This window comes from Oryctolagus cuniculus, chromosome 6 (genome assembly GCF_051225735.1).
Source record: "Oryctolagus cuniculus isolate XC-2025 breed Fujian yellow rabbit chromosome 6, ASM5122573v1, whole genome shotgun sequence".
Taxonomy (NCBI): domain Eukaryota; kingdom Metazoa; phylum Chordata; class Mammalia; order Lagomorpha; family Leporidae; genus Oryctolagus; species Oryctolagus cuniculus.
In genome coordinates this window covers 156138627-156162776 of record NC_142872.1, presented here as the reverse complement: position 1 = coordinate 156162776, position 24150 = coordinate 156138627, and the positions used below count along the sequence as shown (strand labels likewise).

The following is a 24150-nucleotide window of genomic DNA, read 5'->3' as shown; positions in this document are numbered from 1 at the left end:
AAGCTCATGAAGATTAAGTACTTAGCACTAGGATTGGAACCCAAAATTCATTTACTGTCTTTTTATTAATTGGATCATGTAACTGGGAACATCAGAGGGTGGGTTCAGGCAGTTAGATCCAGTCAAATAGTGTCAAGTAGACCCTAGGTCTCTGTCCCTGTGTCTTGTCTCTCCTTTCCACTGAGCCAGCTTGCATTTCAGTCTTTCCCCACAGGCAGCACAGGTAGCCATTGGACTAAGGTCATACGCTCACCCGTGCAGCTGGGAGGTGAGCTCCATTCCTCCAGTGCCACTTGGATCCAAGTGGAGGTGTTTCCTCAAGAGGAGAGGAAATGCACCACGTGTGCTCATGCTTGGGGCGTGTCATCTGCAAAGCTCTCTCTCCTCCCAGACAGAAACCTCTGCCCGCAAGACAGCTTGTCTTGACCCTTTTGGAGCTCACAGCTTGGCCTGTGGAAGTTGCTTTAGTGGCAACCTATAAAAGAGGGAATCAAGTCTGATGACTAAAATCCTTTTCAGGAAGCTTGGGAAAACGTAGTGAATCGTTGAACTTTAAAAAATTCATTTCTTGGCCGGCGCCGCAGCTCACTAGGCTAATCCTCCGCCTAGCGGCGCCGGCACACCAGGTTCTAGTCCCGGTCGGGGCGCCGGATTCTGTCCCGGTTGCCCCTCTTCCAGGCCAGCCCTCTGCTGTGGCCCGGGAGTGCAGTGGAGGATGGCCCAGGTGCTTGGGCCCTGCACCCCATGGGAGACCAGGAAAAAGCACCTGGCTCCTGGCTCCTGCCACCGGATCGGCGCGGTGCGCCGGCCGCAGCGCGCCGGCTGCGGCGGCCATTGGAGGGTGAACCAACGGCAAAGGAAGACCTTTCTCTCTGTCTCTCTCTCTCACTGTCCACTCTGCCTGTCCAAAAAAAAAAAAAAAATTTTCATTTATTTATATGCTTACATATGTCCGAGTTTGAAGTATCAGTAAATATCAGATTTCTCAAGCTACTGGTCACGGCAGGAAAGAAATCTGCTATGATCCATGCATTTGCCCACTAGCTTTGTAACTGCACAGTTAATACCTGCAGATACTAGTAAATAAATGAGTTTCTTTATTCTGTGTATTAGAATAACTTGGAGTAAAACCCAGTGTGCTTGAAGAAGTGTCTTATGTAAAATAACACTTCTCAAAGGCAAATTTTTTGTCAGAAAAATTTAAACCTGCCTTAAGCTCTTGGAAAATGAAAGTTTTTTGTTTTGTTTTGTTTTAGGACTGTTCGTAAGGAATATATCACTGCAAAATATGTGGATCACAGGTTTTCAAGGAAGACCTGCTCATCAGCAGCAGCGAAACTGAATGAACTGCTTGAGGCTGTCAAATCCAGGGATTTACTTGCACTAATTCAAGTCTATGCAGAAGGAGTGGAGCTCGTGGAGCCACTCCTGGAATCAGGACAGGTCAGGCCTCACTAAGTTATGGGACAAAATATCACCACCAAACATCAGTTTAAAAGGTTACTGATTCTAATGTCATTTAATGAGATTCTTATACATTAGGTAACCATATCTAAAGTGAATTTGAGAGTGTGAAGGGGTGCTCATTATAATTACTAGGAGGCAATGGAAATAAATGAAGCTGTTGAGGCAGACAGCCTGTGATCATCCTATTTCTATTTACCCTTCCGTTTTAGGAACTTGGAGAGACAGCCCTTCATCTTGCAGTCCGAACTGCCGACCAGACATCTCTCCATTTAGTTGACTTTCTTGTACAAAACTGGTATGATTTTTGTATTCTCTATTGAATTATTTGAATGTTCTTCATAATTTAACATAAACCAGTTCTGGAGTGACCGAATCAGGAGTCGGCAAGCTTTTTCTATAAGAAGCCACATAGTGAAGATTTTAGGCTTTGCAGACCTTGAGGTCTCTATCACAGCTCGTCACTTCACCAGTACAGTGTGAAACACCATAGGCAATAGGTATATGAGAGAGTGGCTGTGTTCCAATAAAACTTTATTTACAAAAACAAGTGGCAAGCCAGATACGGCACACAAGCTGCAGTTTCCAATCCTTGGCCTTGATAAATGTAAAATCTTGTCTCTGTGTCCAAAAAACCTGCTGCCCTAGCAGAGTTTGAAAAAGATGACAGCACAGTCAACCAGGCTTGAGAGCTTTTATTGTTCATAAGCTCAATATAAGACTGTGTGTGACTAGATCAATAGTTAATTCAAATTCAGGACACACTGATAGGAAAATAATACTGAACACAGAAGGTTTGCACTTGCTAAATTCTGTATTGGGCAGTTCTATAAACAACAGATTAGAAGGAAGAACTGGAGCTTGTCCACAAGAGAATGATGAAAATAGTGAGGGGCTTTGAACCTACCTGTGAAGAGTGTTTTGTGGACACAAGCCACATGGGGTAACTGTCTAAGAATCCTGCTTACACATTTTCCAGGAACTTTTTGAACTACCCTGTACGCCTCATGGATAAGCAGAGAAGGCAGTAATCTTTAGGTATAAGTTATAATAGAGACATATTTTCCTAATAATGTGATTTTCTCAGTGGGAACCTGGACAAGCAGACGGCCCTGGGGAACACAGTCCTCCACTACTGTAGTCTCTATGGTAAACCTGAGTGTCTGAAGCTGCTTCTCAGGAGCAAGCCCACCATGGACATCGGTAAGAATGTGGCCGTGTGGTCTCTCAGCGACCCCAGTAAGAGCGTTTGTTCCGCCAAGACAGATTTGCTTATATTTTGGTTATTGTTCCTTGCCTTTTTAAGATGTGTCCTAGATAGTTATACAAGTTTATTTTTCCCCTATTCCAGTGAACCAGGCTGGAGAAACTGCCTTGGACATAGCAAAGAGACTAAAAGCTACCCAGTGCGAAGATCTGGTAAGCAGAATTGGAATGGGAGCTTTCTTGTACGCCAGCTGCCTTAAAATGTCTTCTGCAAACTGGAATTAGAGATAAAAGCAGCAGATTCATTTTTTTGTAGCATTGGCTAAAGCTGGCGAGTACTAGATTCCGTTGGAAAGAGTGGTAAAAGGGTAAATTTGTCATCCGCATGTCTTCTGAGTGCAGCTGTGGCATGGGAGCTGCAAGACATTTGAGAGGTATTATTACCAGACAGGCGTGTGGACTGAGGTCTGCTTTTTACTTGCCAGACCATTAGGCTTTCTCTGCAGCTTAACCATGAGGAAGAATTATTCAGGAAGCCATTTCCAAAAGTGGACCAAGTAAAGCTCGGAGTGTGATGGCTTTTGAATTGTTAAACACTGAGAGCAGCTGAGCTCACAGAGACCCACAGAACAGATGAGGCCCTACCCATCCACCTACCCACAGCTGAGTAGCCTTTCCAGAGTGGCTCAGCCCACCAAGGCCCCCAGGAGACAGCTAGGCAGCCCCACCCATCTTCCTATGGCCCCAGAACACAGTTGAGCAGCCCACTGGTACCTTGAAAAGCAGAGGCTTAGCTGATGTTACCTGTGCAGCCCTTAAAAACTGGCAGGCACCCTACCTGGGCACAACATGGTGGTCATTAGACACTGATAGACCCCTCTGCAATTCCACCCTGCTACTAGGCATGCTGTGACACAATTCACCTGGGCCCACAAGAATGTCTCCACACTCAGATTACCTGCAGAAACCCATACCCACAGCCAGGTGAACTGCATACAGAGCCACCACTGACCCTGCCCTACCTAAGGGAGCCTCCTCCCTACTAGCGGTGCAGCCCACAACCGCTGCAGCCTACGGCACTGAGATACCTGCAGACAATGTCAACGTTGATTACAGGTGAAGAAGCTGCATGGTCATTACAAGAGAGTGCACACCTGGAGCCAGAGCCAATCTATCCTTTCCAAACAACATCCTAGAACACGTTGCCAGCAGAAAGTCTTTTACTGTGAAAGCCACCCTGTGCAACTGGTAAAAGTAATTAACCCGGCCGGCGCTGCGGCTCACTAGGCTAATCCTCCACCTTGTGGCGCCGGCATACCGGGTTCTAGTCCCAGTCGGGGCACCGGATTCTGTCCCTGTTACCCCTCTTCCAGGCCAGCTCTCTGCTGTGGCCAGGGAGTGCAGTGGAGGATGGCCCAAGTGCTTGGGCCCTGCACCCCATGGGAGACCAGGATAAGTACCTGGCTCCTGCCATCGATCAGTGCAGTGCGCCGGCCGCAGTGTGCCGGCCGCGGCGGCCATTGGAGGGTGAACCAACGGCAAAGGAAGACCTTTCTCTCTCTCTCTCACTGTCCACTCTGCCTGTGAAGAAATTAAAAAAAAAAAAAAAAGTAATTAACCCACCAGATGCACAAAAACCAACGTAGGGGCACAAAATCATAAAAAACACAAAGTAACACGATGCCTCCAAAGGAACAAAATAACTCTGGCAACAGACCACAAAGAAATGGAAATCAACAAATTATATGACAAAAATTCAAAATAATGGTTTTACATTCCTACAGACTTACTTTTAAGGGTACAGTTTAAAAATTTGCCATGGGACCTCAAATCTTCTTAAGCTGGTGGATAATTTAAGTGTTGAAGTGATCATATGGGTAGGATTAAGTGTTCAGTAATAATCATAGAATTAAAAAGGAGTGAAGGCTCCAACATGGGAAGCAGTCCACACAACAGATTCATAGAATGACAGTCGTTTTAAGTAGCACTCTGACCTCAGAATCAGCCCTTAAGACATTCTGGTCTGGCTGAAAAGCCCACAAGAGTAATTTCAGGCATGGAAAGGCAATGGGCAAAAAGTGTCCTACATTAAGGACCTCTGTGGGTGAGACCTCAATGGAAAGAAGTGTGGTCATCAAAGAAGGATGTATTTTTCTTTGAAGGGAGGAGAGCACTTCCACTTTGCTGATGGCCTTGACTAAATAGTGAAGGAATTTGTGGATTCAAAAGGCTTCCATAGCCTAGTAGCTCATGTCAAGAGCCCTGGGTGATCACTGAGGTCGTACATAAGTGTTAATTATTAAATTAACAACAAAATTCACTGTGCACCTGTGCCCTCAAAGAGTTGTATTAGGAGAGTTAGCAGTAAAACTTGTTTTTAAGTGTGTTAAGTAGAGGATATACTTATGTCTCATAATTTTAGTTAGGCCAGAGTGTCCAACTCCATTGCTTGTTTTTCTTTTTTTTTTTTTTTTAAGATTTATTTGCAAGAGTTATAGACAGAGGTAGATACAGAGAGAGAGGTCTTCCATCCACTGGTTCACTCCCCAGATGGCTGCAATGGCCGGAGCTGAAGCCAGGAGCTTCCTCCGGGTCTCCCAAGCAGTTGCATGGGCTCATGAACTTGGGCCATCTTCTATTGCTATCCCAGGCATAGCAGAGAGCTGGATCGGAAGAGAAGCAGCTGGGACTAGAACCAGTGCCCTTATGGGATGCTGGCACTTCAGGCCAGGGCTTTAACCTGCTGCACTATAGCACCAACCCCCATTGCTTGTTTTCTTAGGTGCTTCTTTAATTAATGACAAAACTTATTCCCAAAGACTTTCTTTTAATGTATTAAGTGGAGGATACTGTTAATGTCTCATATGCTACAGTTATGTCTAAAATGCTCCCAAAAGATGTTTTGTTCTTGGGTGCCTCTTTAAATTTAATTAAGTTTCTCAAAAAAAGTGAAATTAACTATGAGATGCAATGACTTTGAACAGCCCTTGTCTCAACTATTGAGAAACAGTTTTTCTTCTTCTTTTTTCATACAAATTGATGAACTCTTTACTTACTGTAGACTTAATCTTCTGTGCATAAAGTTAATTGAAAATAGATCTTAACATAAAATAAGACTGGGAATAGGAGAACGAGGAAGAAGAGGGTGGAAGTGTGGTTGAGAGGTGGGCACAGTGGGAAGAATCACTATATTCCTAAAGTTGCACTGAAGAAATGCATGAAGTTTGTATTCATTAAATAAAAGGTTTATCTGGAAGGAAAATAAAACAAAGTAATGATTTTAAGGAAACTTAGTGAGATGCAAAGAAATATGAACAGACAGACAACTCAGTGATATTAAGAAAACTATCCATGATACAAATGAGAAATTCAGCAAAGATCAGAAATCTTTAAACTAAGGAAGTCAATTAACGAAATTTAAAATACATTTGAGAGCCCCCAGAGAAGAATTGAGCAGGCAGAAGAAAGAATTTTTGAGCTTTGAAGATAGTCTTTTGAAGTAACTCTGTCAGACAGAAAAAAAAAAAAAAAAAAAAAAAACAGAAATTTAAAAGAACAAAGCCTTCAACGCTTACGGGACACCATTAAGCCTGCCCAGATTCTAATTATGGGTATTCCAGAAGGGAATGAGAGGGGAAAGGCATAGAAAACCTACTCAATGAAATAATTGCTGAAAATCCTCCCAAAAAAATCTTGGTAAACATGTCAGCATCCAGGTCCAGGAAGTCCAAAGGACCCCTAATAGATCTAACAAAAAGATCCTTTTCAAGGCAAAAACAAGACAGAGAAAATTCTAAAAGCAGCCAAGAGAAAAGACTCTAGTCACTAGTGAGGAAATCCTCATTAGATTGATAGCAGCCTTCCCTTCTGAAATGAAGCCTCACAGATCAGGAGAGAATAGGGTGAAACATTCAAGGTTGTGAAAGGAAAAAGAGAATTCCAGCTGAGAATACAGTTAAGCAGTCCTTCACAAATGAAAAAAAAAAAACTTTCCGTGACAGGCAAAAACAGAAGGAATTGATCACCACCGTACTGACCCTACAGGAAATGCTTACAGGACTCCTACGTAGAAGTGAAGCAATGGGGGCTGGTGCTGTGGTATAGCGGCTAAAGCCACTGAGGCATCCCATATGGGTGCCAGTTCGAGCCCTGGCTGCTCCACTTCCAATCAGGCTCACTGCTAATATGCCTGGGAAGGCAGCAGAAGATGGCCCAAGTGGTTGGGCCCCTGTACCCACCTGGGAGACCCAGAAGAAGCTCCTGGCTCCTGGCTTCAGATCAGCCCAGATCCAGACATTGTGGCCATTTGGGGAGTGAACCAGCAGATGAAAGATCTTGAAATTGCTTGCTCTCTCAATATATAACTCTGAATTTTAAATATTTTTTTAAAAAATAAGAGTTTAAAACAGATGTGATTTGATAGACAACCAACTAGGAATCATGCTAGATCCTAGCAGGGAGGCCTGGCAGAAGGAAGGTATTTAAAAAAGAAAAGGAAGTGAAGCAATGATAAACCATCATGAGAACACACAGAAGTACAAATATCAACAGAGTACACAAAAGATAGAAGAGAAAGCTAGTGATTGCTATTTTATTTTTCCTTTTTTATGGATTTGACTTGCTGTAATTTGGTTTGAGTTCTTTTCCCCTGTATTAATTAGGACTGTAATTCTATAATTTTTTTTCTTAGATCCATCAGATTTTCCTATCAGCGTTATTGGTCTCTCTCTCTTTTTTTTTTTTTTTTAAGATTTATGTATTTATTTGAAAGGCAGAGTTAGAGAGAGGCAGAGAGAGAGAGTATGAAGTCTTCCATCCGTTGGCTCACTCCTCAAATGGCCACAACAGCCAGAGCTGGGCCGATCCAAAGCCAGTAGCTTCCTCTGGGTTTCTCACATGGGTGCAGGGGCCCAAGGACTTGAGCCATCTTCTACTGTTTTCCCAGGCGATAGCAGAGAGCTGAATCAGAAGTGGGACAGCCGGGACTCGAATTGGCACCCACATGGAATACTGGCACTGCAGGCAGCGGCTTTACCTGCTATGCCACAGCACTGGTTCCATATTATTCATCTCTCAAAATGAGTTGGAAAGCATTTGATCCTTCTCTGCTTTCCTGAAGAACTTCATATTATTGTTTCTTCTTTAAATGTTGAGTAGACTTCCCAGTGAAACTCTTCAGGTCTTTAGTTATCTCTGGGGGAAGGGTTTTAAACTGAATTTCTTAGTACATTTGGAGCTATTCAAAAAATATTTTTCCATCTATATCTGAATTTGCGTTTTGAAAAAATATGCACATTTCACATAAGTTTCTGGAATTTTGACATAAAATTGTTTAACATTCTTTGAAAAATAGAGTGGGTGTTTAGCCTAGTGATTTCGATACCTGTATACCACATCGAAGCACCTGGGTTCAGTTTTTGGCTCTAGCTCCTGACTTGAGCTTCCTGCCAATGCAGACCTTGTGAGGCAGCAAGTGATGGCTCAGGTAATTGGGTCCTGCCACCCCCACGAGAGACCCGGATTGCATTCCTAGCTCTGGCTCTGGCCCTAGCAAGCATCGGAGGAGTGAATAGCAGATGGAAGCATTTTCTCTCTCCTGTCTGTCTCTCTCTCTCCCCCTCTTTTTTTAGTTAATCTCATAGAAACTGAGAGTAGAACAGAACCAGAAGGTGACAGGGAGAGGAGTGGAGGGAAGGTGAAAGGAATGGTTAATCCATGAATGTGATGTTAGTTAGTTTGGAGGAACAGGTTCTGGTGTTCTGTGTCATAGCAGGGTGACTGTTGTGTACAGTGACGTATTGTGTCTTTCAAAACTGCCAGGAGAGAATCTTTAATGTTCTCACCACAAAGAGATGGTAAATGTTTGAGATGATGGGCATACTAAATATTCTTATTTGACCATCAAATAATGTACACATATATCAAAACATCACATTGTAGTCTGTGTATGTCAATCCATAAAATGTTAACCACACTGCTCTCCTAGCCAATCACCCATTCTTTTGTGCATTTGCGGGGAGGGGGGGCTGCTGGTTCTTTCTTCATGACTGCATGATTCTCGTAACCATAGAAAGAACAAGAAAGGAAAGAGAAGTTACATTCCTTTGAGTTTCTGCTGAGTGCCTGGTTCCAGGCCTAAGAGTTGTGTTTTGTTTTGTTTTAAAGATTTGTTTGTTTATTTTAAAAGCCAAGTGGCAGAGATCTTCCATCTGCTAGTATACTCCCCAAATGGCCACAACAAGCAGGGCTGGGCCGGACGGAAGCCACGAGCCAGGAAGCCAGGAACTCTATCTGGGTCTCCCACACGGGTAACAGAAACTCAAGTATTGTAACCACTATCTGCCACTTCCCAGGCACACCAGCGGAGAGCCAGATTAGAATTAGCAGTTGAGGTTCTTAACCTGCACTATGATACGGGGTACAAGTGTCCTGAGCAGCAACTTAACCTGTACCACAGCACCCACCCCCCTTTTTTATTCTTAAAAGAATCCTTTGAGGGGCCAGTATTGTGGCACAGCACATTAAGCTGCCACCTGTGATGCAATTTGGGTCCAATTTGGGTACATGTTTGAGTGCTGCCTGTTCCACTTCTGATCTGGCTCCCTACTAATGTGCCTGGGAAAGCAGTGGAAGGTGGCTCAATTCGTTGGAATCCTGCACCCTTCTGGGAGACCTGGATAAAGCTCTGGCTCCTGGCTTGGCCTACTGCAGCCCTGCCCATTGTGGCCTTTTGGGGTGTAAACCAGAGGATGGAAGATCTCTCTCCCCCCACCCCCATCTGTGTATGCCACTCAAATAAATAAATCATCTTTTAAAAAAATCCTTTGAGACAATTGTCCCTGCCTTATTTTATGAATAAGAAAAGGGGCCACAGATTGGACTGGGACTGTGGCTGTAAAGGCCAGCCTGTTAAATATTATGATTTTGATTTCCAGCCCCCAATCTGCAGTTTTCAGGCTCATTTTAAAAGTATTAAGAAAGGTTTTAATTTTGGAGTGAAGTCAGATTACCAGAATAAAGAAAGCTGTGCCTATAATTGTTTGCAGTTCCTCACCAGACGTGTGGCGGTCCAGCTGATCTGATCAGTGGTTTGCCTACAGAGCAGCTACTGACAATTCATTTAAAATCAGGAATGCACTGGGTTTGATAATCTTGAGGTCTTCTGGCATCTGAGTGATGTGCACTTGCTGTTACTTCCAGCTTTCCCAAGCTAAGTCTGGAAAAATCAATCCACATGTCCATGTGGAATATGAATGGAATCTTCGACAGGAGGAGATGGATGAAAGTGATGATGATCTGGATGACAAAGTAAGTGTAAATGATCTCCTTCCGTTTTTCTACAGCATGGGATAAAGGGGTGTGTGTGTGTGTGAGAGAGAGAGGGAGGTTGATTGATAGATTTTTTTTTAAAAATCCCAGGATGTGCTAAGACCATTGTCATTGCTGGGTCTTTAACTCTTGTCGGTTACTCTTTAACAGCTGTGTTACCCAGGATTATGCAGAAAAACAGAATCCATAGGAGAGAAAGAGAAAGTTCATTTTAAGGAATTGGTTCACACAGTTGTGGAGGCTGGCTCAGAGTCCCAGGATTTGCTGTTGCAGTCTTGAGATGAAGGGTAGTCTGGCTCGTCTTTGAAGGCCTCCATCTTTTCTCTGACACCCCTGAACTGACTGTATGAGGCCCACGCAACTTTGTGGAGGGTCGTCCTCTTTACTCAAAACCTAGTGATGACATAGTGATCACATCTGAAAAATACCTCACAGCATCATCTGAATTGGAGTTTGACCACACTCTGGGGACCCTGTAGCCTAGCCAAGCTGACACATAAGATTGGCCTTCAAAATAACTTATTAGTGAAGAAGATCCTGTATTGACAGTCCAGATGTGGACCAGTTTGTGTTAAGCACTTAGGCTGTCTCAGCTCATCTTCACTGAAAGTGCCCAAGGGCATTGCTGCTGTTCCCATTTTATAGAAGACAGACTGACACACAAAGAGAGTTGCACAGCAGCCTGTCTGCAGTCTGATAGCCAGTAAAGGCAGCCCCATGGAGGTCCCCAGTTCCCTGGGACTCTTTGATGGGTAGCTCTTGACTTCCTTGGAAAGAGCTGGTGAACAGATATAAATTGGCCATTTCCTCTATGCAGGAATGGTCAAAGAGGTTCTAAAGGCATTCACCACTTTTAAGAGACTGTGTCAAGAAGGAAACACTGGAGGTGGGTTTCTTTGCCTGTCAAAGAAGCGGGGAAGAATGCATCATTCCAGGGAGCAGTAGCAGCATGTACCAATGCAAGGGGTGGTGATTGGCGGAGCCTGGAGGTCTGAGCAAAGGGAAGAGAAATGCCAGTGTGAGATGCACTGGCCAGGGTGGGGGATGGGGGGGGGTGGTAGACAGAGACTGCCCCGCAGAATTAAACATATCAGCTTAGGGAGGGCCTTGCAGGCCAGGCTGAGCCTTTTGGCTTCTATCCAAGCTGTCAAAAGCCAGCAGAGGAACAAGTTTCCTGCCAGCTCTGGCTACAGTGTAAAAAATTGGGCACAAGTACTGCACTGGGAGCCGTGAGCACCTGCACTAGGGATGGGCTTGAGAGGCATCTGCAAGGAATCCGTGCAGGGCCCAGGGACTCAGCTGACCCTGTAGTTTCTAACTTGGGCAGTCGAATGAATGCCGATGCCATCACAACAACTGCTAACGCCAGTGACACCCCACGGGCTGTTCAGAATACCTTGGAATCCAAAAGCTTGGGGGTTGGATTTACAGATCTGTGAGGCGTCAACATGTAGGTGGCCATCACGCCTTGGGTGTGATGAGTTTAAGAGGATGTGAAATGAGAAGAGAGGTCAAGATTGAGAACTTAAACATTAAATGCTAAAGTGTCTGTGCTGGGAAAAATGCTTGTTAATTAGAGGTTAAATCTGACTGTGACCTTGCTCTGTGTTTCTGAATACGGCTGCCGATCCCTGACCGGTGTTTCACTAGCATAGTCGGTAGTGATGGCATGAGCTGTGGCAGTGTCAGATCTGGGTCCTTTGATTTGTATATCGTTGCTATGATGTGGGCTCGTCCTGTGGCCAACCACACATAGCACAGAGAGCCACAGAGTGCAGATTTCCACCCGAGCCCACCCTGCAGAGGTCATCAGTAAGCCTTAAGGCAGCCAGCCCTTGGTTGTTATCTCACCCGGTCTTATCTCGTCTGCCAGCCAAGCCCTGTCAAGAAAGAGCGCTCACCCAGGCCGCAGAGCTTCTGCCACTCCTCCAGCATCTCCCCACAAGACAAGCTGACGCTGTCGGGCTTCAGCACTCCCAGGGACAAGCAGCGGCTCTCCTACGGAGCCTTCACCAACCAGATCTTCGTGTCCACTAGCACAGATTCGCCCACGTCACCAACCACGGAGGCACCCCCTCTGCCTCCTAGAAACGCCGGGAAAGGTACGGGCTTTGAGGGCTCTATGCCTCCATCCTCAGTGCTGGTAGTTGGCCCAGCTTTGAGGTGAGAGCTGCAAAGTGTATTTGAGTGACAGAGTACAGAATGTATTGTCAGGAGCAACTTTAAATAGGGCCCTTGGCGTTGGCCCCACACCAGCAGCAGGACCAGGTGTATGTGGGCACCCTTCATGCAGCATCTTGTGTTGACCTCACAACTAGCCTGTGGGGTGTGAGCTTCTGTACCCATTTTGCAGAAGAGGAAACTAAGTCCAAAAAGGTAAAGTGGCTTGCCTGAAGTCACACAGCTAGTAAACGGTAGGGTTGAAAGTCAATCCAAGGTCTGTATGGCTCTAGAACCTGTATTTTGTATGATATGGGATGGAATTTCAGTGCTACTTTAAAAAGTTTTTCACTAACTAAAATACCTCTCTTCTGAGGAAGATTCTCGTAGTACCTACTAGTGGTACTTAATAGTTGTGAAGTACTTGCTTATGTGAGGCACTGCCCATTTAATGTCACAGAATGAGAGGGATACTGCACTCAGTGACATCACGCACGCAAAGGGACTATGCTTCAGAGAGGTGGAATAATTGGCCTAAAGTTCTCAGCTCCTGGGGATTCTAACCCAGGTTCCGTGTGAACAGGGCTCACGCTCCTGTACTCTGGTGAAGACTGATTTTCCACGAGACACTGCCTGGGGAGGAATCTTCGTGGGGGAGGGTCATTACTCTGCGTGTGCTTCCTGAGGCTAGCACCTCAGGCTGATGGGCCTGAACCCTGTGACACCTTTCTTGTCCCGTGGGCCCCGTCCACAGCTCACAAAGGCAGTGTGTTCCCACCTATACATCCAGGCACATAAATGACGACGTTAAAGGGTCACACCAGCCAAGCAGATGATTGACAGGTAGCCAAAACTGTGGCCCTGCCCGGAATGGCCAGTGCAGGGTTCTCCCTGCCTTCCCGGTTCGTGCCACCCCAGGTTTCAGGCGCCTCGCACATACAATGCTGTGCCTATCCGACTCACACTGGGGCTGTTTTGTGAGAAATGTAAGCTTTATTCAGAGCAGTGTTTTATCAGAGCTGATTCCCCATTGAAATAGTGTTATCAATGGGAGCTATGTTCTTAGAGAGACCCCAGATGCCCCCGTAGATCACAAGTAACGGGGAAGAGTTAAAATTTGACTCTGGCGTGAACGGTTCTCTCCAAAGACAAAAAGTGGTGACAGCAGCAATGCGCACGTGAGCCGAAGGTTTTTCCCACTGGCGTCTTCTTGCCATTGTGTCTGTGACTCTGGGATGTCCGTTCTGCAGTCGCTAGCATGTCAATCTGCACGGCTGTGGCTGCGGTGTAGGAGGACTGTGTGGCTGCTCCCCTCTGGGCCGTGAGAGTCCCGTTCAGGATAGCAGTCTGACAGGAGTGGAAATTGTGCTTTTGCACCCCCGAGAGCGCTGTGAGACCCCTCTGGACCAAATAAGAAACTCTGAAAGATTTCATAGCCCCTGATGGTGGTTGCCAACGTAGTGGTAGAGACCCACGTAGGCAGGCATGACCTGCACCTGTTGAGAACCTCCACTCCCACTGAGAAGCCTGACAGTGGTCTACAGGAGAAAATGACACCAGTGTCTGGAGACCAAGGGGCCCCCTCACCTCCCTTCACCCTCTGCTGTAATTTTATCTTGAGAGCTTACAGAAGCCCATAAAACACACTATCTTACTCCACGCCAAGTGTCTTTCTCCCGCCTTAAATAAATTCTGACGGGCTCTTTACCAAAGATCCAGGAGACAAAGACTAAATTTATTTAGTGACCCAGCTGCTGCAACAAGTGCTTAGAGACTTGGCCATAGCAACCGTGGTCAGCTAAGGATAGGCTGCCTAGCCCCCTCCCCTGACTCAAAAAAAAAAAAAAAAAAAAAATTCTCCCTATGAACATGAGAGGGCTCTTCCTGGCTGTTGATAGCCGGACATCAGATTTGTGGAGTGGCCTGTCTGCCGGTCAGGCGTAGGGAACACAGCTTCCCCAAGACTTTGCTAGGAGATTAGAAATGTGTGATCTAGCATAGCTCACATGGCCTTACCGTTGGAAACACTGGTTACGCTTAGAATGGAGCTCTTAGAAGACATTGTTAGAGGTCAGCTGATGGCTGTGTGCAGAGATAATTCTTCTCTGTTTTGTGGCCCCTACTCTGTTTTTTTTCCCCCATTTCATCCTGTTAACTGGTAGAATCATTTGCATGAAAACAAGGCGGTCTTGAATCTGCCCCCTGGACTGCTGCTCCTCCAAGGCAAGGAAAGCAGAGGTCTTTTATTAGCAGCAGGAGTCATTTCCACAACTGTGAATTTCAGGGTCTGAGGCATGGCGGCTTCCGGCCAGGCAGAGACAGACCCTCATGATAGAGTCCCCACAAATAAGAGCAATACACAGGGCAACAGTAGAATGGATTCTTCTGAACTCAGCCCCGGCGGGAATATTTTTAAGAAACTCCAGCTGCCTCATCAAAATTCAGAGTTTTGACCTAAATTACTACCAAGCAAAGCCCCCTTGTGCCTGAGTAGCACGCCAGTCAGTCTCAGAAGAACCCAGCAATTCAGAATCCCAAATTTACCATCCTTAAGTCTCTGCAGAAACATTTTGCTGCCTAACACCTCTTCAGTTGTGAGGTCCAGAGAGATCAAATCAAAGCTGTGATATTAATGTAAGTAGCAGGAGAGTCTGATTAGCGGCTCCCCCAGCTCCCTCTTTATGCTTATTAAGGCTAGAGGTTCTTCAGGCTGGCCAAGGTTAGTTTGTTTTTCATCTGTAAGTTAAAATAATGTTACAGAACTTGGATTTCTTGTTGTTGTTGTTGTTGTTAGAAAAATGCTGAAAGATTAATGCAGTCTGCAGCGCATTGTGCAGATAGAGAAACTGAGCCCCAGAAAGGTTAAGGAGCTTCCTTCAGGTCACATAGAGACCGAAATTGGATGGAGATTAACATGGGCCTTCAGGCTTGTCAGACCTGCTGGTTTCTTCTTTTGCATTCTGAGGAAGATGGAAAGAACTTTTCTGTCTTGCCTGCCTTGTGGAACTGTCATCAGAACCCAACGAGCAGTAGGAGGGGACTTCAGAAATGTTGGGGAAAACTGAATGAGAGATGAGTTTGTTTTGGTGCAAAAAAATTCTGAAATCCATGCCCAGTTTTTTCGTCTTTTGCGTTATTCATGTACTACTATAAGAGACTTTTGTGAGTATTATTAGCCTGTGTGAGACTCTAGATGTTTCTAGGATGTGGAGCAAGGTGGTAGACCACACGATGCCACAGTACTCTTCCCACAAAACAGGTACTTGAAAGTATACAGTGTTTATGATTCGTTGGTTTATTTACCTGTTTTTAAATAATTTTAAGCTATAGAACTGTTTCTTTTCTTGCCTTGCCAAATGTTGTACCTTTCCAGTAGCAGTGACAAACATTTATACCTGACATAGAGTCAGTAGCTCACATGTAATGTTTGTGGAGATTAAATGAGAAATACATGAAAAGTTTAGCTTACACCTGGCACTTAGTACTCCATGGAGAGGACTACAGCTGACGTTGAAGGCACTACAACTCCTCAGCTTTGAAAAAAGAGTCCTTTGGGAGGTAAGGGCTAGAGTGAGGTGACCCAAGTCTGCTGAATTAACAAGAGCTGTAAATAGACCCAGCACTCAGTAGGCCCCGTTCTCAAACTAAGAATTTGTTAAGTAAATGAATGATAATTCCAATCTCAAGAAGCTTATTTAATGTACTTAAAAGAACTACCTTGGCAAGCCTTTGAAAATAGAAACAACTGACATGCTAATTACAGTTCATTCCCATCTATTCATAGTCAAGACCCTGTAGCCCCTCTGAATAACGTGCATACATCTGTTAACCCTGCATTGTGCACACTAAGACTTCCTTCCTCAGACAGGCTCTGACTTTGGTCTGGTAAACTAGTAGGTGATTCGCACAAAAGAAACGCAGTGGCTGGTGTTCTCAGAGCCTCAGTAGGACACTTGGGTGAAGACTCTGTGCCATGCAGATATCAAACTAGATGCTATCCTTGACATTAGTCTCAATGAAGAGACTAAATGCCCACATTAATCAGAGACTATGTCTGAAAGTAATAAGCTAAGATCAGTCTGTGGCAAGCCCAGCCACAGCTCCATAGTCAAGGGGAACTCCTGTGAACCTTCTCAAACTTCACTTTCTGTCCTTCTAAGAAGCCTTCTTCGACTTGTCCCACAAGAAACTGTGACTCCTTCCCCGTGTGCCAACACAGCTACAGCACTGTTGAGCTGCTAGGGTGCTGTTGGAGAGGTGTGGAGACAGGAGAGGTGCGGATTGCAGCCCTGAGGAGGGGGCCAGGGACAGAGCTCTGGAGGGCAGGGCCTGGGAATGAGATGTATTTGCATCCCCAGCACAGAGGGAAGGGTGTTAGTTGTTGCCTCTAGAATGCTTAAGCAACAGAGAGCATCCGCGAGAGCATGTTCCAGAAGTAGGTGGCCCAGGTGGCGAGGGGGCGTTCATAAAACCACGCCAGGTGCCCAGGGAATATGACAGTGCCTGGACTCGCTAAAAACGTCTGCTGAATGCTTGCCGCAGTTGTACCCAAACACACGTTTTATACAGCTTTTCTCCAGCTTTCCTGGGCGGCCCGTCGGGTAGCTGGAAAGGGCCGATGGAAAGGATGGAAAGGGAGGACCTCCCCAGCACTGGGTGGTGCCTGCTGCCTGGGGGCCATGCACTAGCAGATGACTGAGTGTCACTTGGGAAGTGTTTTTCCTGTCCTCAGCAATACTCATGCGTTGGTGACTTTACAGTTTCCTGGGGTTTTTCTCAGCCATTTCAGTGACTCAGTGTAAAGCTTCGCACCAGCTATCAGCCTTGAATCATGCCGGATTTGCGTTTTGTTTCAGGAGCTTTTTGTTGTTGTTGGATTTTGGCTTTTTTTTTTTTTTTTAATCAGTTTCTCCCAATCTTTCTTCAGGCATGCGCACGCGTCACCTAGCACTGGCCCAGAGCGTCATCTGGGACTTTTGTCCTCAGGAGTGGTCCTCCTGACTCAGGCTGTCTAGCTGCGTTGCCTAACCACCAAGGTGTGGAAAGGGAAGCAGAAGAAATCCTTACTGTGCTTCTCATGTCAGGATGTGTGAGTTAAAGAGCCAACCCTGTGGTACTTTTAATTATCAGGGTCGTGGAAGGAGATCGAAGGAAAAATGAATAGCTAATGCCATTTTCTGTGCAGAAATCGGCCAGCCACAGCACTTCCGTACTCAGGGGACAGCCTGCATACTGCTGCCCTGGCCAGCCCTGTGCTGACCACGGTAGGGTCCAGCATGCTCCACTGTACCTCACTATGCCTCTGTTTCCCCGTCTGAGTGTGGAGATGCTAACAGTTCCTTCCTTCTCTATGTAAATATCCAGTGTTGTGTCTTTATCTGCTTTGTAAAGTAAATTAGTATAAACTTGCTCCTTAGATGAATTAGGACAAATAGGTTCAAGTGATCTATTGTGCAGCATGGTGACTGTCATTAAGAACATTGTACTCTTGAAAATAGCTGAGAGTAGATTGTAAGCGTCCTCACCACAAGAGAGGATTAAGCATGTGAAGTAATACATAGGTTAATTAGCTCAATTTAGCCATTGCACAGTGTATATACATACTTCAAAACATGTTCTACCCAATGAATCTCTCCAGTTTTATTTGTGAGTTAAAAATACAAATGAAAACAAACTCATTAGAAAATTATGATAAAATTTTCATTTTTGTTGCCCATAACTTGTATGACATGTTAGAATATGTAAATTATACTTCATGGACGAGTTTTTCAAAAACCATTAAGATAACTTTTCAGGCCATCTTCTAGGTCTTTTTTTTTTAATTCCTTTGAAATGTAAAAGCCAAGATAATTTGCCAAGCCATCTTATAAGTCTTGTTATTTTTTTTTCCCTTCGAAATTTCTAAGCAATATCTCCCCAGGTTTTCTCCTTTACTGAAAACCAGATGTCCAAGGACATTGAAAAACAAACCTTTTGACTTAGACCATGAGTTTCTTCCATAGATGTCCACTGAATGCCCAGAATGTGCCAGGCATTGACACCAGGTACGAATGCCATAGGAATCTTGCCCTGGCAGAGAGAGAGAGAGAGAGAGCGAGAGAGAGCGCGAGCTCTCTGCTACAAGGTAGACAGCATCTCGTGCTGTGCAGCCTTGTGGGGGTTCAGATACAGAGCAGTTGCTCCGGGGAGTAAGAGGGGGATTGGAGAAGAGTTCTGCGTGAGGCTGTGTTCTATCCGACCATTGAAAGATGAGGATGCACCAGTGAAGAGAGCTCAGCTGTGGCCTTGAATGTAGTCACCAGAGAGGATATGCAGCCATTCAGAGGAAGAGAAGCAGGCTGTTGTCAAGGCTGAGGACCCAGCCTTGAGTCGGCCACGTAGGGTGGCACCCGGACTCAGGCACTCACTCACTGTGATTCCCAGCTTCCAATCCTCTCTGGGCCCTGAGGCTTTTCACCCTTAAAATAGACCGTAGTGGCAGACATATTTTACAAGGTAAGCTCCAGAAGATGTGTATAAAAACTTCTCAAGTTTGGGGCAGGTGCATACTCAATAAATGGTAGCTCTAGAAAATCCTGCACGAGAAGGAGACTTGAAAAGCATACTGATTGTAGCCAGCACCGCAGCTCACTAGGCTAATCCTCCGCCTGCAGTGCCGGCACACCAGGTTCTAGTCCCGTTCGGGGTGCCGGATTCTGTCCTGGTTGCCCCTCTTCCAGGCCAGCTCTCTGCTGTGGCCCGGGAATGCAGTGGAGGATGGCCAAATGCTTGGGCCCTGCACCTCATGGGAGACCAGGAGAAGCACCTGGCTCCTGCCTTCGGATCAGCGCAGCGCGCCAGCCGCAGCGCGCCAGCTGCAGAGGCCATTGGAGGGTGAACCAACAGCAAAAGGAAGACCTTTCTCTCTGTCTCTCTCTCTCTCACTGTCCACTCTGCCTGTCAAAAAAAAAAAGAAAAGCATACTGATTATGATTTGAGGAGTAGGTATTTGGGGTTATATTTTGGTGCAGGTGATGCGTTTTCCAGGACAGTTTTTCTAGTCTGAGTGGAGAGAGATCCTTATAGTTGAAGATAGAATGTTTGTTCATTTCGTGAGATTTTCCCAAGCCCCTCTGCAGTTTACGAATACATTGTTTTCCCCATAAGAGTGCTTTAGTGAGTAGGGAGAAGGTCAGGGATAGCTGCAGCCTCTTGAGATTAAATAGCTGGGCCCAGAAATGTGGAGCAAGGGTGAGTCACCTCTGTCTCCTCCACCTGCCTGTGTGTCAGATTGGATGCTGTCTCCTGTTCTGTTTCTGCCGCCTTTATCCTCTAGAATTGCCCCTTCCTGACTGAGCCAATACTCAGATTTCTTTACCGTAAAAACACCCCCTAGTTTTAGAAATGGCTACTAATTTTGGAAATATTCTGAACTCTTTAAATCTATTTAAAAAAAAAAAGAAAGAGAAAACTAAGTCTGCTTTTCTGGGGTCTAATATGGAATTTTTCAGTCTTTTTAATCATGCCCTACCCATGAAGAAGACTCTGTGGCATCTTCCTCTCTGTAGCTTCTGTTTGGAGCAATAGGTGGGTCCATGTGTTTACTTTCCAAATAAGAAATTACATTATAGGACTGACTACTCCTTTTCATTATGGGACTGATACCTTCCCCCCAGTTTCTGATTCGTCAATGGAGATGCACTGGCCTTTAAAATAGAAGTAGAGGTGGGTGTTTGGCCTGGCAGTTAAGGTGTCAGCATCCCACATTGGAGTGCCTGGGTCCAATTCCAAGTCCCCACTCCTGATACCAGCTTCCTGCCAACACAGACCCCAAGAGAGGTAACAGTGGTGATTCAGTATTAATTCCCTGCCACCCTCATGGGAGACCTGAATTGAGTTCCTGGCTCTCAGCTTCGCAGGAATTTGGGAGTTGGACAGCAAATGGGATCTTTCTGTCTCTGCTCACTACCCCCTGTAAATAAAAATTAAATTTTTTGAGAAGTAGGAATGTATTTGCTCCTGTATTCGATAAATACTTATCTCCTAGGCCAAAGAAAAGCTTGTCCGTAGTGGGGTCTGTAGTGTGGTGGGAGAGTCAGGCAGTAAATAAGTAAATGGAGACATGAATAACAAGAGGAAGTCAGGTGTAGCACTAATCCCGTCATCTCTGAAATGTCTCAGGAAGCTGGCTTCTGCTTGGGTTGTGGTGACAGGTCGAATCCTGGGTCTGAACACTTCTGAGATCATAAGCACACGTCTATACGTCTTACACAGAGACATAGTTCCGTGTGCACTTGACTATGGCATTTTTTGTTTCCAGGCAGGATTTGAATGGAAACTGAGTGACCTTTCAGGTGCACTGCATCAGGAAGTCCCTAGGTGGCGATAAAGATGAACTTGCTAGAGAATCTCACCATTGTTCATTATCTATTATCCATTTATTTCCAAGAGGAAAGTTACCACTTCCTGATACTGAGTGTTTGTTGTCGTTTTCATTTTCCCGGGTGCCAAGGGCAGGAAACACTGCCCTGGCTTTTGGGAACTAGCAGCATTGTTTGCTGGAGCAACTGCCCCTAAACATTTGTAGACACCTGCATGTCCCAGCTGTGTCCCTGGTGGCTGTGTAGCCTTGATCATGCCAAGCCCCCACTTTCTTGGCTGCCAGATACGGACAATAATACCCGACCCACAACATCACAGGGTGGTGAGAAAAAACAAGAAAAATAAAACATGTACAAATGCATTTTGAAAACTACACAGCATTACACAAATGCAAGGCCAAGCGCAACAGTCATCTTGTTGTTGCAAAATAAAATAGCTTCAGTGATTTGGAGTTGCCATAAGCTTCCATCATGTGTCATATCTGGAGGACAGACAACAAATTATATAGCTGTGCTCACTTAATCCTAACACAGATTGTAATTCTGGTGCAAGTAGCAGTGTTTGTTGCCAAGACTAACCTATCTTTGAGAAATGATGGTTTCAGTCAGTGTTGGCAGTGACTGGCGATTAACAGTGGGAAATACCGAAGCTTATGTCACCCAGGAAGGAGGCCAGCAGCAATTGAGCTTTTCTTTTAATACACAGAATGTAGAAAGCTCTTTTGGAGCCTTTCTGGAACTCAGGTATCTACCATTCCGTGTTACACACTGGGTGTGGCAGTGCCCTTAGCTTTCTGTTTGTTTCTTTACGTTTTTCTTGTTTCCTCTAAATGTTTGCAGAAGCAAGTTGTCCATGAACATGATTCCAACATATACCTGGTAATATTCCGTAAAGAAATACCTGTCAGTGTGCCCAGCAGAGTCCCCGACCACTTCAGTGTCACTTCAGATGAACAAAACTAAGAGCACATACACTACTCTTTTAACTGCTTTTAAAAAGAAGATTGGAAAAAAAGTTCAAAGAAGCCAACGTTTGCAGTAATGTTTCTTGTGTGTATATGGAATATTACTATCATTACTGCTGTCCTGTGTGCCTCTGAAGAAAGTTGAGTCCTTTTTTAAGAAATGTCTAGCTTATACCATTTGTCCGATACAAATACATATAATACAATAGATGGTGTATGATTTCTAGAACAATTTTGAACTGGAAGAAAAGAATTTTTGGATTTTCCTTTCTTTACAGGTAACTCTTCACATTAGGTCCTTCATTATTTAGAAAAGTTTTTGTTTTTTCATTTTAGAAAAACTTCAGGCAGTTTATTGAAAAAGTTGTGGTGGAGAGAAAACTCCTATTATGTGAACATTTGCCTGCCCCAACCTGTGGCCATGGGAGGTGTAGCTTGTTCAGTGCTCTGCTCTTTCTCTATTGATTGTGCTGGTACTGCTGTGAGCCTCCTTCCTCAGTAGATTTTGTGATGATTCCAGTGAGTTGTCAGCTTGGAATGTGTATGTGTTTTATTTTTCCCCATCGTCCCTAAATGATGATCCGAAGCCATTAGCATTCTGTGTTGACCAGCATTTTGTCCCGTCACAGCACACACTTGAATTTCCTTCATTGTAATTTCCCTTTTTTTTTTTTTTTAACCAACATTTTTTTTTAAACCCTATTTTTGTGAGCTGTTGGATTGATGGACTTGGCCCTGTCCAGCTGTTTACATTTGTCTGTGTATGTTGTTGTACCACATTTTAATATGTGGAAGTAATCGCGTACTGGTTGTTCTGTGTCTGAGACTGGGATTAACCTTCCTGCCCCCATTCAATTTCCTTCCAGGTCCAACTGGCCCACCTTCAACACTCCCTCTAAGCACCCAGACCTCTAGTGGCAGCTCCACCCTATCCAAGAAGAGGCCTCCTCCCCCACCACCCGGACACAAGAGAACCCTGTCCGACCCTCCCAGCCCACTACCTCATGGGCCCCCAAACAAAGGCGCAGTTCCTTGGGGTAAGTTACCCAAAGTCAGGGCCAAAGCTGCCCAGGGCCAGGCAGTGCGTGGGACTCCACTGGGCAGTGGACAGTCAGCACATGCAGGAAATGTAGCAGACTGCACACCTGTTGGATGAGGACTCGGATGCTTGTAATCAGACCTGCCTCAGAGGTCAAGAAGTGATGTGAAATATATTTAGAACCATCAAAAGCTATGAGTAGTAATAAGGTGCTGGCATTTCCTAGACCTCATTCAGTCATAATCGCAACTCTGTGTGGTAGGTGTTGCCAATCTTATTTACAGATAAGGAAATAGGCTCAGGAAAGCAGAGCGATCCATTCTCGCGACAGCCAGAAAGGTTGTCTTATAAAACCAGATCATAGTCACTCTTCTCCTGACCACCCTCTGAAGCTGTCCTGCTGAGCTCACCCCACCGTGGGCCTGTAGGAGATGTGTGTCCAGGGCCTTAATCCCATCCCCTCCGGTGCCGCTCTGCTCTCCCCACTGGCCTTCCTCCACTTGATGCACCATGCTCCCCTTCTTCCAGGGGCCCTCTGCTCCCTGAGACTCTGCTGTGCTCTTTGAAAGCCTGGGCCCTGTTATCCTTTCCATTGTCAGCTGCATGTTTGTCTCCCTGACCTACCTCTCTCAAGGAGCCTCCTGTGTATCCATTTCCTCCCAGGCACCTTGTCCCCTCGTGTCTTTCTCCCCCGTGAGGGTGGGAGCCCCATGAGAGCGGAAACTTTGTCTGTCTTGTCCTTCCTGTGTTTGCAGAGCCTGGAATTGTGCCCGGCACACAGAGGATGTTCAGTGATCGCTTGAGGATGAATAAACTTAGCAAGAGTCAGCCAGTATAATCACCTCTGTGACATTGACCACAAACGACAAATTTCTGCCTGCAAGGGACACAGTTTCCATCTTTACTACTAACCCGTCAGCAGTTCCAGGGCCACCCTATCACCTCGCAGGGCCCCGGCCCATGAAGGATGTGCCTGGAAGCTTGGCTGAAAGAACTTGCCACTATGCATGTCTCATCACTTCCTGCCAAAGAGTTTCACTGTGGGATTGTTTTTTCTGTTTCGTTTTTTGATTGTGCTTATCATGCTGATAGGTAATTCAGCTTAATGCTTCTAAAGGCATCATAAAAAGCCTGAATCAAGTGTTAAAAATTTTTTGGAAAAAAAAAAACACCATACTGTCCACTTGCAGATTGGCACACCTGTCCACCATCTGACCCAAATGCCACAGTGTGGGTGTGGGTGGGTGTGCACATGTGAGAATGGGGCTGTTTAGCCGTTCATTTGTTGATTCAGCTCATTTTTGACACCACCTGTGTTTATTGCTTGGGCCTTCTCAATCCATATGCTCACAGAGCTCATGATCATCTGAGGACAACAGACAGGTACTAACAATTAAACTGTATGTTCCTTACTGTCAGGATGGCTGTGTTAAGTAAGTACTGTGGAAATGCTGAGGGATAGACTGTCCGATTGCATAGGAAAGTCAGGGGAGGCCTCAGAGAGGAGCAGGAGTTTGAGAGGGTTTTAAGGAATTTGTTCCCAGGAGAAACAACCGAGGCAGGAATAACGGAGGCACGCGGGCACACACGCACGTGGATACCAGGAATGCCTCTGACAGCTTCCGAG

General features: G+C 45.4%; 1 protein-coding gene across 9 annotated transcripts in view; it reads left to right on the top strand.

The window, feature by feature from the left end:
* Positions 1-24150, top strand: part of ASAP1 (ArfGAP with SH3 domain, ankyrin repeat and PH domain 1) — a 379170-nt gene that overhangs the window by 330353 nt on the left and 24667 nt on the right. For 8 of the 9 annotated variants that reach the window (XM_051844821.3, XM_089335707.1, XM_089335708.1 and 5 more), the window contains 7 exons: positions 1257-1443; positions 1677-1762; positions 2552-2667; positions 2816-2883; positions 9871-9978; positions 11873-12101; positions 22351-22521. In XM_051844821.3, the coding sequence (XP_051700781.1) occupies positions 1257-1443; positions 1677-1762; positions 2552-2667; positions 2816-2883; positions 9871-9978; positions 11873-12101; positions 22351-22521 (965 nt within the window). The remainder of the gene's footprint in view (positions 1-1256; positions 1444-1676; positions 1763-2551; positions 2668-2815; positions 2884-9870; positions 9979-11872; positions 12102-22350; positions 22522-24150) is intronic. The other variant, XM_051844826.3, reaches the window with a different exon arrangement.